The following is a 14,081-nucleotide window of genomic DNA, read 5'->3' as shown; positions in this document are numbered from 1 at the left end:
GAAGAGAGAGAAAGAATCTGTGGGACATGTCTAATGGCCCTGCCACAGTGTAAGTAGCATGAGATGTACAACCAAAGGACCACGGGACAGGCAGAAGACTCGACTGACACCAATGGCAGGATGGCTACATCAAAGGGCCAGGTGGGACAAAATACTTACTGGAGAAGGACAGAAGACAGATGGGGACCCTCTTAACATAGTTTTTCTAAGATTTCTGGCAGCAGACTATGTGGGAGTTTGTGATAAAAATCTACAGCTAGGGGCCAGGCACAGCCTACTCTGTTTACCTGCAAGACTATGGTCGATGTAGGACTCCCATTCCTTCTGGTTGACCTACAAGACCCAAGACTAATGCATAACCTCCTCGTTCGTTGGTTGTGATCTTGTATCTAATCCATATGGGACTGAGGAGTTTTGGGGGGGGACAGTCCTTTCAGCATCGTCCTTGCTCCCCCCCTCTCCCAGGTGACTTGTTTCTTCCTCATTCTGCTCCTGAGTGCCATCAGGAAGGGGCCCCCAAATGCCTGGCAGAGGGAAGCGATGCACGGAGGGAGGCCTGGTGCTTGTATGAAGTGGGATGTCACTCAGTGCTCAGGGAGCTGTCATACCCTCAAGGCAAAGCTGTCCTCCTTTTCCCTGAGCCACAATCTTGGATGCCAGACCCATACTCTAGGCCAGGAGTGTCTTTACATCACCCTAGGGCTGTGAAGCAAGAAGATTCCGTGGGGTCCCCAGTGGGAGAGGAGCAGCGCTTCCAATAGGCAAGGGTGAGTCTCCCCAGTTTGCCCTCCCCAGGCCAGTGTTCTCCCAGGCCCATCCCCGAAACGGAAAACCTACTCTCTTCAAGGGTCTGTCCTTCCAGCCCTACCTGCTCCGCTGGGCCACGAGAACCTGGAAACGGTGGCGTCTGGCTTCCCATGCCAGCATCCATTCGGCCCCCAACTTTTGCCCACATGACCCACAGAAGAGACTCAGGAGAGCTATGCGGAGAAACTAGAACAGGCTTTAATTAATGAAATGAACACTACCTAAAGGTTCTGAGAGGAACGTGGGGAGAGGGGGAGGGGAAATCTGTGGGCAGCGGCAGGAGTCCCAGGAGCTGTGGGACTGGAGGCCAAAGGGACACGATCTCCATGTACTGTCCCAAGGCCCATGGCCCCTGGGATCACAGACGAGGCCTCAGGCCCCCACCTTCCTTAAAAATGGTAGGTCAGGGATTGGGAAGTTTTCCCAATGTTGGATGGCAGGCTGGGAGTCCGGTCTTGCTCCAGTACCAGGCTTGATTTGTGTCTCCCGTTCCACACTAGTCTTGCACCGGTGTCACATGGAAGGACACCACTAGATAATTCTCCAGGTAGTTATTGGCTCAGCGGAGCCTCTGCCTCTTGGGCCCTTAGGAAGTGGGCTGTGATGGGGGAGAAGATGGTTTCTTGCACGGTGCAGCTCTTTTACGTCCTCTTAGGTGCTGGGAACGGGATGACGGGTTCCTGGTGGCAAGGCTGGTGTGGGCCGTGCTGACCACAAAGCTGGTGGTGCTAGGAGGAGAGGCCAGGACGCCCCCGTCACCGCGGGAAGCCTTGCTGGAAGTGCCGCCGTCCGATCTGGACCTCTCCTTGGTCTGGTGCCTGGGGATGTGACGCGAGGGAGGAGCACTCGGGGCTCCCGACACAGGCTGGTTCGTTGTGCTGGCTCCTGTGGTCCCCGACAGGGTGCTCTGGCGTGGGCGGCCCCCTGTGTTCAGGCCCAGGCTTGCCCTGGAGCCCTGCGGGCCACTTGGGGCCCTGCTCGTTGCTGCTGAGATGCAGAGTGCCGCAAATCTGGAGCACAGATCGGCAACATCATCTCCTCTCCCCAAAACTGGGGATGCTGCCGAAAGCCCCATGCTGATGGGGGCCGGCATTGTGGTGCCAGTTGGGGGACCGGGGTGCTGGCTGTTGGGCCCAGCATGGGACACAGCGCCGGACAGTTGGGGGGCCGCTGTCAAGGCAGGGGCAGCGGTAGTGGGCTGGGATGTGCAGGAAGATGGCTTATTGCCCGGTGAAGCTCTTTTGCACCTAATCAGTCTCTGGGCAGGGGATGAGGGGGTCTTGGTGGCAAGGCTGGTGTGGGCCGTGCTGACCACAAAGGCGGTGGTGCTAGGAGGAGAGGCCAGGATGCCCCCGTCCCCGCGGGCAGCCTTGCTGGAAGTGCCGCCGTAAGATCTGGACCTCTCCTTGGTCTGGTGCCTGGGGATGTGACTAGCGGGAGGAGCACTCGGGGCTCCCGACACAGGCTGGTTCGTTGTGCTGGCTCCCGTGGTCCCCGAAAGGGTGCTCTGGCGTGGGCGGCCCCCTGTGTTCAGGCCCAGGCTTGCCCTGGAGCCCTGCGGGCCACTTGGGGCCCTGCTCGTTGCTGCTGAGATGCAGAGTGCCGCAAATCTGGAGCACAGATCGGCAACATCATCTCCTCTCCCCAAAACTGGGGATGCTGCCGAAAGCCCCATGCTGATGGGGGCCGGCATTGTGGTGCCAGTTGGGGGACCGGGGTGCTGGCTGTTGGGCCCAGCATGGGACACAGCGCCGGACAGTTGGGGGGCCGCTGTCAAGGCAGGGGCAGCGGTAGTGGGCTGGGATGTGCAGGAAGATGGCTTATTGCCCGGTGAAGCTCTTTTGCACCTAATCAGTCTCTGGGCAGGGGATGAGGGGGTCTTGGTGGCAAGGCTGGTGTGGGCCGTGCTGACCACAAAGGCGGTGGTGCTAGGAGGAGAGGCCAGGATGCCCCCGTCCCCGCGGGCAGCCTTGCTGGAAGTGCCGCCGTACGATCTGGACCTCTCCTTGGTCTGGTGCCTGGGGATGTGACTAGCGGGAGGAGCACTCGGGGCTCCCGACACAGGCTGGTTCGTTGTGCTGGCTCCCGTGGTCCCCGACAGGGTGCTCTGGCGTGGGCGGCCCCCTGTGTTCAGGCCCAGGCTTGCCCTGGAGCCCTGCGGGCCACTTGGGGCCCTGCTCGTTGCTGCTGAGATGCAGAGTGCCGCAAATCTGGAGCACAGATCGGCAACATCATCTCCTCTCCCCAAAACTGGGGATGCTGCCGAAAGCCCCATGCTGATGGGGGCCGGCATTGTGGTGCCAGTTGGGGGACCGGGGTGCTGGCTGTTGGGCCCAGCATGGGACACAGCGCCGGACAGTTGGGGGGCCGCTGTCAAGGCAGGGGCAGCGGTAGTGGGCTGGGATGTGCAGGAAGATGGCTTATTGCCCGGTGAAGCTCTTTTGCACCTAATCAGTCTCTGGGCAGGGGATGAGGGGGTCTTGGTGGCAAGGCTGGTGTGGGCCGTGCTGACCACAAAGGCGGTGGTGCTAGGAGGAGAGGCCAGGATGCCCCCGTCCCCGCGGGCAGCCTTGCTGGAAGTGCCGCCGTACGATCTGGACCTCTCCTTGGTCTGGTGCCTGGGGATGTGACTAGCGGGAGGAGCACTCGGGGCTCCCGACACAGGCTGGTTCGTTGTGCTGGCTCCCGTGGTCCCCGACAGGGTGCTCTGGCGTGGGCGGCCCCCTGTGTTCAGGCCCAGGCTTGCCCTGGAGCCCTGCGGGCCACTTGGGGCCCTGCTCGTTGCTGCTGAGATGCAGAGTGCCGCAAATCTGGAGCACAGATCGGCAACATCATCTCCTCTCCCCAAAACTGGAGGTGCTGCCGAAAGCCCCATGCTGATGGGGGCCGGCATTGTGGTGTCAGTTGGCTGGCTATTGAGCCCAGCATGGGACACAGCGCCGGGCATTTGGGGGGCCATTGTCAAGGCAGGGGCAGCGGCAGCGGGCTGGGATGTGCAGGAAGATGGCTTGTTGCCCGGTGAAGCTCTTTTGCACCTAATCAATCTCTGGGCAGGGGATGAGGGGGTCTTGGTGGCAAGGCTGGTGTGGGCCGTGCTGACCACAAAGGCGGTGGTGCTAGGAGGAGAGGCCAGGACGCCCCCGTCCCCGCGGGCAGCCTTGGTGGAAGTGCCGCCGTCCGATCTCGACCTCTCCTTGGTCTGGTGCCAGGGGATGTGACTAGCGGGAGGAGCACTCGGGGCTCCCGACACAGGCTGGTTCGTTGTGCTGGCTCCCGTGGTCCCCGACAGGGTGCTCTGGCGTGGGCGGCCCCCTGTGTTCAGGCCCAGGCTTGCCCTGGAGCCCTGCGGGCCACTTGGGGCCCTGCTCGTTGCTGCTGAGATGCAGAGTGCCGCAAATCTGGAGCACAGATCGGCAACATCATCTCCTCTCCCCAAAACTGGGGATGCTGCCGAAAGCCCCATGCTGATGGGGGCCGGCATTGTGGTGCCAGTTGGGGGACCGGGGTGCTGGCTGTTGGGCCCAGCATGGGACACAGCGCCAGGCATTTGGCGGGCCGCTGTCAAGGCAGGGGCAGCGGTAGTGGGCTGGGATGTGCAGGAAGATGGCTTGTTGCCCGGTGAAGCTCTTTTGCACCTAATCAATCTCTGGGCAGGGGATGAGGGGGTCTTGGTGGCAAGGCTGGTGTGGGCCGTGTTGACCACAAAGGCGGTGGTGCTAGGAGGAGAGGCCAGGACGCCCCCGTCCCCGCGGGCAGCCTTGGTGGAAGTGCCGCCGTCCGATCTGGACTTCTGCTTGGTCTGGTGCCAGGGGATGTGACTAGCGGGAGGAGCACTCGGGGCTCCCGACACAGGCTGGTTTGTTGTGCTGGCTCCCGTGGTCCCCGACAGGGTGCTCTGGCGTGGGCGGCCCCCTGTGTTCAGGCCCAGGCTTGCCCTGGAGCCCTGCGGGCCACTTGGGGCCCTGCTCGTTGCTGCTGCGATGCAGAGTGCCCCAAATCTGGAGCACAGATCGGCAACATCATCTCCTCTCCCCAAAACTGTGGGTGCTGCCGAAAGCCCCATGCTGATGGGGGCCGGCATTGTGGTGCCAATTGGGGGGCCGGGGTGCTGGCTGTTGGGCCCAGCATGGGACACCGTGCCAAGTACCTGGGCGGCAACTGCCAAGCCAGGGGCAGCTGCAGTGGGCTGTGATGTGGCGGAAGATGCCTTATTACACGTTGCAGCTCTTTTGCACTTAATCATACGCAGGGCAGGGGATGAGGGGGTCTTGGTGGCAAGGCTGCTCTGGGCCTTGCTGACCAGGGACGTGGGGCCACTAGGAGGAAAGGCCAGGATGCTCCCGTCCCTGCAGGCAGCCTTGCTGGAAGTGCTGTAGCCGTCTGATCTGGACCTCTTCCGGCTCAGTTTCCTGGGGATGTGACTGAAGGGAGGGAAACTCGGGGCTCCCGACACAGGCTGGTTCGTCGTGCTGGCTCCAGCGGTCCCCGACAAGGTGCTCTGGCGTGGGCGGCCCCCTGTGTTCAGGCCCAGGCTTGCCCTGGAGCCCTGCGGGCCATTTGGGGCCCTGCTCGTTGCTGCTGAGATGCAGAGTGCCCCTAATCTGGAGCACAGACCTGCAACATTATCTCCTCTCCCCAAAACTGTGGGTGCTGCCGAAAGCCCCATGCTGATGGGGGCCGGCATTGTGGTGCCAGTTGGGGGGCCGGGGTGCTGGCTGTTGGGCCCAGCATGGGACACAGCGCTGGGCAAGTGGTGGGCCGCTGTCAAGCCAGGGGCAGCAGCTGCGCCAGGGGCGAGGACAGCAGAGGAGGTAACCGAGGCTGGCTGGGCACTGGGACGGGTCCCCCGGGAGGCAGATGCAGGTAAGGGAACCACATAACCTACCTGGGTGCCACTGCCCAAGGACAGCTGGACTATTGCCGTGCTCAGGGCCTGGAGTGGGTCTGGAGCCTGAGCTGCCGGCTGTCCATGCGCGGGAGAGATTTGAAGGGTGCTCGCTCCGGGCCACTGCCCACCAACAGCCCCGAGTGGGGCCTGGGCAGTGGATCCCGGGTTGCCCCTACCTCCAGGCAGTGCAGGCAGCCCTGGGGGGACTGTGACTGAGGCTGTGATGTCCCCGGACGGCATCGAGAGTGCCTGGGTAGATGCAACGTTGCTCCCACTGCAGCCAGGGTGAAACCCCAAGGGGAGAGGCTGGGAAGAACTGGAGCAGTCCCTGGAGGTGACCTGGGAGTCAGAGGCTGGCAGGGGAGCAGCCACTGCAGCAGGCAGGGCCAAGGCACTGGATGGGCTAGCTGGGCCACAGCTGCAGGTGGCCTCTGTGTCCCCTCGAAGAGCATCTTGGATGCGCTGGAGAGCAGCTTTTTTTTCCCGGTCCAGGTCCTCAACAGTCACTCGAAACCCCGGCTCAGGGGGTGATGGCAGCCTCAGAGGCTCCCCTCGCCTGTGTGGCAGCAGAGGAAACTTGCGTTTTCGGGGCCTGGAACAGTCAGCTGGGGATGAGCAGTTCCTCTGCGCTGCCTTCTGCCCCGTGGTGGTATCGGCAGCCTTTTCCGGCTGGTTCTTTTGGCAAAGTGCAGGCACTCCGGCAGGACACAAGGGGCTCTCTTGGCTGACTTTTTTGGGGGACCTCGGGGGCTGCGAGGCCTGACTTGTGGCCAGACGCCTCTTCTTCTGGACCGGGTGGCAGCCCCTGGTGGAACTGTAAGAACTGGTGATGGCATTTCGAGTGGGGCAGGAGCTCCTGTGGGAGCTGGGGGACTTCTTATTGTATGGGTCTTCTGAGCTCTCTTTCCGGGGGACGGCTCTCAGCAGAGGCCCAGGCCTGGGCACAAAGGAAGAGAGGCCTCCGTGGACCCCCAGGCGCCTAAATGCCCCCTGTGGGGCTTCAGTGCCTTTAGGGTCCTTTCTGTGAGTCTCTATCTGGGCTGTCCCTTTGCCGCTCTGTCTGGGATTTCTGCACACCTGCTCCGCTGTGGAGTCACCATGGTCATTTCTGGGTGTTGAGGGCCGCAGCCCAGTGATGACCCGCTTCTGCAGCAGACAGGGGGTGACCGTGTCCACGATGGACTCGGAGCGGCAGCGGCAGGACATCTGTGATCTGGCATCTGACAGCACTGATTTCAGCCGGCAGCCCCACCTACAGGAGGAGGTAAGAAGCCCCAGAAGAAAGCGCGGGGTCGCCAGGGTCCCGGAGTACCTTCTCCAAGCTGCTAGGACTGAGCGCGGATGCCAACTTGCGGGGTACTTGGAGGACCGCCTGTGAGTGGACCCCGGGGCCTGGACCGCCGGGCGAGCCCTGGCCTCCAAGAGTTGTCTGCGGCCACAGTGAGCCCGGTGGGGGCGGACCAGCCCTCCTGGCAGGTGCGGACCCCGCAGAGCCCGGGGATGGGGGGAGGGGCATGGCCTGCTCAAGGAGGTGCCCATAGAGCAGTCCGGTAAGGTCAGACGCTGAGGATAGCGAACTAGGCTCGCAGCGCTCTCCTTCAGCTGCCAAGTCACGGCTGAAGGCCTAGAGCACAATGCAGGGCCTGTTGCCAGGACACAGCTTTAGAACCTGGAACCTGAGGAGTGAGCGCGCGTGCAGGAACCCCTGTGCACGCGCACAGCTTCTGTTGGGTCACCGCCCAGTGCAAGAATCAGGCCTGCAGAGGCGCCATGGGGGGGTCAACTCCCTTGTTCCCAACCCTTGGGGGATTCACAGATCTCTTGGGCTTGAAGGCTGAACTGAGGAAGGGGAATGGGAGTGCAGTGGGTGCCAGCCATCTCCCCTGGCTGGGCCTGAAGCACTAAGGGACAAGAGTTGGTCCCATAGCCGCGCCCCTGCAGACCCATCAGCCGGGCATGGCAGGGCTACATGCATTTTCTCTTCCCTGGGCAAGTGCCTGCATTGCCTCCTTCTCTGGGTGTCAGGCCCTTTGGTTCTGGGTGACATCTTGGACGGTGGGCTCACATGTTGTGCGACTCTGGCCTCTAGGAGACGCTCTGAAGACCTTTAGGGTTCTTTACCCATTTTGATTAATCCAGCAACAGGGTGAAGGTCCAAGTGGGCATTCCTGGTGCTCTCTGGGCTTTTCTCTCTCGCTGCTGCTGCCACTCGGAACCGAATTCTCACCACTGACTGCGGCAACTGCCATGCCAAGTTCTTCCTGTCTGTCCATCCCTATCCAGTCCTCAGAGGCACTTTAAGAAGGAGGGAGTCTTCTCCCCCCTGTTCCGTAGTTGGGGACGCTGAGACACGCAGATGATTCACCGCCTGTCCCAGGTCATCCAGCTGGCAGGCTGATGCCACCCTGAGTCCATGCTGAGAGCTGGGTCCTAGAGGCTTGCAGGCCTGGCTAGAGCTCAGGCCCTGACCTTCCCTCATCCGTATAGGTCTTAGAGCTTGTTGGACACAGGTGGGAAGGGGGAGAAGGTGCTGAGCAGCCCCCACACTGGGACTGGGGCTTGAGTGGGGCCTGTTCCCTGTAGCCTGGCCCTGACCCCGACAGCTACATTTGCAGTGTGGGGTGGACCCCTGTCCCCCACGGGGCCCTTTGCCACTCTCCCAGGAAGTACAGCTTGGGCTTTAAGGGTGCTGGCCTGAGCATGCAAAAAAGGTGGCCTGGGGGCTGAGAGATGACGCTGACTGCCGTGGACACGGTGGCAGGTAGTTGGGAAAGATGGGGCAGCAAGCAGACAGAGAAGCAGAGAAGGGACAGCACTGCAGAAGGAGGTGGTAGGGGAGAGGAACAGAGGGGACTGACAACACACACACACACACACACACACACACAAGCACATGCACACGCACACACAGAGAAACAGGGCAGATAGGAAAGAGGGGAGGAGCAGCGACCCAGGGATACAGTGAGGCCATCTAGATCCTGCTCTTCCTCCTGGCTGCTCGTCAGGTCCCCAGTGGGCAGGTCACCCCCACTGTGTCCTAGTCAGTCTCTTCCTCATCTGCATAGCAGTTTGGTGGGACCCTGTATCTGCTTGCACAAGTGGGTGGAATCTACCATTCCCTGTGTCCAGGGCTGGCCTAGTACCAGAGCTTTCATCTGCTCATGGCCCAACCCACACCAGGGGCACACAGAGACTTCAAGCAATGAGAGCTCCTGAGGCCACAGACATGCTTCCGGGGGCTCAGGAGGCTGAAAACTTGGCCTGGGAAGAGACTTTCTTTCCCTGGCGGTTAGCAGCTGAAAACGGTTCCCCCCAGGCCAGGAGCCAGCTGTGTTCTTGGATAGTCTGTGACCATGGAGTTGAACATGCTTTCCAATTGTTCAGTAACGGGAGTCCCAACATAACCTGGCTCACATATTTTTATATGTGGATATAGATTTTTATCTATCCGTAGAAAAAATGACAAAATTCTTTGTTTTTAGAGGTTATTTCTCATACCTGAATTCATCTCTACACCATGGGGGGGTCGGTGGGCAGACTCAAACTCACAACCCTGAGACCAAGCATCACACACTCTACCGAATGAGCCACCCGGGCAGCTCGTCTTTTTAGAGGTTATTTCTAAAATTCTGCCTTAAAATTTTTTAAAGATTTTATTTACATATTTGTCAGAGAGAGATGGAGAGCACAGGGGGAGGGGTTGTAGCAGAGGGGGAAGCAGACTCCCCTTTGAGCAGGGAAACCAATGCGGGCCTCCATTCCAGGACCCCAGCATCATGACCTGAGGAAAGGCAGATGCTTAACACACATAGACAGTCAGGGGTCCCAAAAATTCTGCCTCGAATTATCAATTTATTTATTTCTTATTAATTGCATTAATTATTAATTATTAATTTTTATTTTATTATTTTTCCTTTATTTTATTTTAAAATTAATTTATTTTATTATTTTATTTATTATTATCATCATTATTATTTAGCATTTATTTTATTTTATTCTTTATTTATTATTTAAGGACAAGCTTAGGGAGTCTGTGACACTCACCCAGGCTCCCTGTGAGCCTGCTGTCTGGGACTATAAATAGGAACATTTGCTGATAGAACTGTAGGCCAAGGCAAAAATGGCCCTCTGGACATGTATCTGGGGACCTAAAGAATCAGAAATAAAGATTGGTCACTGACTAACTAAACCTACATTCCCAGAGCTAAAAGCAGATCCCTCTGAAAATAGAGAATTGCAACAATAAAGTGAAAACGAACAGCAAGAAAGTCAAATGACTCAAACATCGATATCAAAAAGCAAAGGCATGTCATGACTGAAACAAAGCAGAAGGCCCTTGAAAGTAGTCACTCTAAGATGGAAAAACTGATGTGACCAAAATAATTCAGAGAGGAAATAGGGTTTAAATACCGAATAAAAATAGGTCTCAATGATTCTAAAGACCCACGTCCATTTTAAAAACTGCAGGGCCCCCCTTTCCAGCTGTCCAACCAGAACCTGGAAAGCACACACAGGTGCTGCAGTGATGGGGGAGGCACAGAGACAGATGGAGGAGGCCCCCTCGCTTGGATGTCTGGGACCCAGGAAGCCCCATAGATTCTAGAAGGGGACCTTGGCCCTGACATCCCCAGGGCACAGAGCCACAGGGCACCAGGGCCCTTGCTGGTCTGAGCTCACTGTGTTTTCTGTAGCTGAGAGTGTCTACAAATGTCCCCCAGGAGAGACTTCACCTAGGCATTTGGTAGGGCAGACTTCAAGGGACTGGTCCCCTGGGCAGTGATGTGATGTGCAGGAAAGTGGGAGACTCTAGGCTTCGGGATGAACAGGCTCAGTCCCACCCCTGAGCCCCGCGAGCAGCAGTGGCCCTGATGACACAGGGTGGAAACGGTCACCCTTTCCCTGCCTCCCTCCCCCGCCACACATGAAAACTCATCATGAGACCAACACAGCCAAAATGCACAGTTCATGGAGCTCCCCCTTCCTTATGGGAATCCTTTCCTTTCTTAAACCTGAGCCAAACCTGAAGGTGCTTAAAATAAAAGGGAGTATGCTATGGTAAAAAAAAAAAAAAAAAAAAAAAAAAAACCTACAGCTAGAAAATTAGGGTTTTTTTTTTTTTTTGCATATTGGAGATTTATGATGAGAAATTTAAACCTACTACAAAATAGAAATGTTTATATTATTACAATCCATTTACATGGTTACCATAGACACATTTCTATACATAGTAACTCTACTGAGTGGGATTTTTCTATTCTATATTTCTATTTCATTCATCAAGGAAGATATCACCCTACTGTCACTAGCATAAACAACAGAAATGTTACCTGATGGATAGGTGTCAACATAATGTGTCTAAATGCATTTTATTACATTGTTTGCAAAGTTTCTTTGTCACTAGGGTAAAGGAATGGGGAGCCCTAAAATGCAGAATTCAACTCTAGTCTCATGAAGTTCTCATGTGTTTTGGGGAAGAAATACAAATTATCTGAGTGTCAACTTTTTCATCTTTAAGAGTTAAATGGGGCGCCTGAATGGTTCAATCAGTTAAGTGTCCAACTCTTGGTTTTGGTTTAGGTCATAATCTCATGGGTTGTGAAATCCATGCTCAGTGGAGAGTCTCCTTGAAGATTCTCTTCCTCTGCCCCTCCCCCCACTTGTGCGCACACACTCTTTCTCCCTCTCAAATAAATAAATCTTTAATAAATAAATAAAAGAGAAGAGCTAATTATATCTACCTCGGGGGTTTTATTGTTGATATTGTTGCTGTTTTGAAGATAAGAAGTCAAGAGTTTCCTTTGACTTTATATTCTTAGTCAAAAATCCAGCCAAAAATATGATGTTATTAGAGTGTAAAGAATGGTAAGTAATGAAATACAAAATTATTAACCTTGTCCACATTTGCAACTAATTAATTGCCTACATTTGTGTAGTTTCTTCTCTTCCATTCATAACTCTTTTCATAATCCTTCTTCTATCCTTAGAGACCATTCTCATGCTTTGGCTTAGTTTCAAAGCAATCAAAGCCCTGTTTCTAGATCATAACTATGCATGTGCCATTAATAACCTGGGATCAGATGAATTTTCTCCTTTATTGCACCTCTTTTCAGGATCTTTCTTAAACTCATCGTATTCCAGCACATGCAACTTCTTTATTCTCCTTGGGATAATAAAGGCAGAGAGTATGTATCATGATTTTTCACTTGTTTTTTCTAAAACTTGATTTTCCATCTTTTTTAATCCCTTCCTGTTTTTCTGGCAAATTCTCAGCAACAGCTTCCTACTAACACACTCTAATTTCCAATTTCTCATGCATATTCTATACCCTCAGTCAAATCCTATTGCTTTCTAAATATTTAACTTTTATTTCTGTATTGGGCCTCCTCTCATTTAGTCCTTATATTTAGATCTTCAGATTGTTTATCAATAAATCTTAACATACAAAAATCAATGTTTCCAGACTTCAATTTTTCATACTTGTGTCCAGACCTTTGGTCTGGAATGTAGAGACTTGGAATAATATTTACAACATATGGGAAAAAGTGATTAACTCTTCACACTAATTAATATGAAATTTAAGTATCTCAAATCCATGTTTTGATTTAGTCAGCAAAGGAAAAAACAGAAAAAATATGCATTTCCCCCCTTTTCTAACTTTACCATGGGGATTAGGATATTTGGCATCTATATTTCAAATCTTAAGCCAGTCCTAGTTATGTCATTGAAAATTCATCAATTCATAACCCAGTGGTAGCAGATACCATCAACATAAGTGAAGCAAGATGAAAGAGTATCCACTTTGTTCACATAGAATTCAAGACAGAACCAGGACAAATAAAAGAAATTAAATTATTTTTTTCTTAGAGGCACAAAGTACATAAAGTCTGATCAACAATGTCTGTTCTCCCTTATATGTGGCCCCTTTTATGCTGATATAAATGTACTAATACCCCTACCTCAGGACAGGAAACTGATACACAGTGCAGTTACACAAAATTGCCAAACATCATCATAGATGGCTAAACAAATTTGGGACCACTATGGACTGAGTGGTATACTCCCAAAATCTGTACATTGAAGCTTTGACTGAATATATCTGTATTTGAAGATAGGGCCTAAAGGACATAATTAAGTTTAAATAAGATAAAAATGTGGGACTGTGATCCAGTAGAATGAATGTTCTTATAAGAAAAGGTACCCAATAGCTCATGCTATGTCCCCTCACACATGCACAAAGGAAAGAACACATGAGGACACAGTGACAAGGCAGGTGTCTGTAGGCTAGGAAGAGGGTCTTCACCAGAAATCACCCCACTTGCATCTTTATCTTGGACTTCTGGCTTCTAGAACTATAAAAATACATTTATGTTGGTTAAGAACCCCAGTCTATGGTTTTTTGTTATGGTAGTCCAAACAGATTAATACGCAAACATTTTAATTCCTTTTTCAATCCCCTCTACCTTTGCAATAATTATTCCTTGTGCACTTTTATATCAATTTACTGTCAGGCAAATATGGGGGTATTTTTCTCTCCCTTACATACACAGGATCTTAGAAAATAGAGAGTAACTTTATAACTTATATAGCACAAACTGCCCACCTAATCCTTGCAAACAAAGGGACCTTCTCTCGAGGTCATCTACACTCAAGAAAAATGTGGGAAATGTGATAGATTTCTGTCTTCAAGTAAACTCTTAATGATTTAATCTAATCCTGGGCATCCCATTTCCCTTGCTAGTAAATGCTTTAGAGGTGGGCATGGGCTTCATTCCAGATTTAAGCAGATAAACATAAACACTGCAAATATTTGAGCCAAAGAAAATTCAGTGTTGTAGATTTTCCACACAAGTGATAAAAGAGTTGAGAAACCACACAGGGGGAAGGGAAGGCAACCAGCTCTCAAACACCTCTAAATTAGAAAAATTAAGAGAATGTGAAGCCTAACCAGAGCCCAACAGTATGAATTTTCTAGATTGTCTGCAGAAGCTAGACCCACTGCCAGCCAGTCTCACAGGTATTGGAGCAATAAAGGACAAAAGCAGTTTCTGGAGATGTAGCTTGAGGGAGAAGAGAAGGAAGAGAAATAAACACTCTTTCCTCTGCTTTCCATCCTCCAACCTCTCACCAATGCCTTCCCTTTGGTCACACCTAGCCAGGAGTCTAAGAAACAGCCCAGAAAGGCCAAGCCATCCCATGACAGAGAGCAAAGAGACCAGAACTAGCAACATGTGCGTCCCACTCCTGACAAATGTTAAGAAAGTCTACCAGGCAGCTTCTACCAAGTATTTCCTTTTTCATAAAAGCAGTCAAACAAGAAGAAATAACCTCTTCTTCTGTTGAGCATAGTTAGTCTGTATACAGTGCTAGGAGCTGCTACAGCCAGCTG

General features: G+C 53.4%; 1 protein-coding gene across 1 annotated transcript; it reads right to left on the bottom strand.

The window, feature by feature from the left end:
* Positions 1 to 1,393: 1,393 nt before the first annotated feature.
* On the bottom strand, positions 1,394 to 7,968 carry LOC116584116 (putative POM121-like protein 1-like). The gene is made up of 5 exons (XM_032332060.1): positions 7,817 to 7,968; positions 5,532 to 7,319; positions 4,955 to 5,408; positions 4,329 to 4,750; positions 1,394 to 1,625 (listed from the first exon to the last, which is right to left on the bottom strand). Exons 1-5 carry the CDS (start codon positions 7,966 to 7,968, stop codon positions 1,394 to 1,396), a joined length of 3,048 nt encoding a protein of 1,015 aa, XP_032187951.1.
* Positions 7,969 to 14,081: the final 6,113 nt, after the last annotated feature.

The sequence above is a fragment of the Mustela erminea genome, chromosome 2 (assembly GCF_009829155.1).
Source record: "Mustela erminea isolate mMusErm1 chromosome 2, mMusErm1.Pri, whole genome shotgun sequence".
In the NCBI taxonomy this organism is placed as follows: domain Eukaryota; kingdom Metazoa; phylum Chordata; class Mammalia; order Carnivora; family Mustelidae; genus Mustela; species Mustela erminea.
This window is presented reverse-complemented; position numbering and strand designations above follow the sequence as displayed.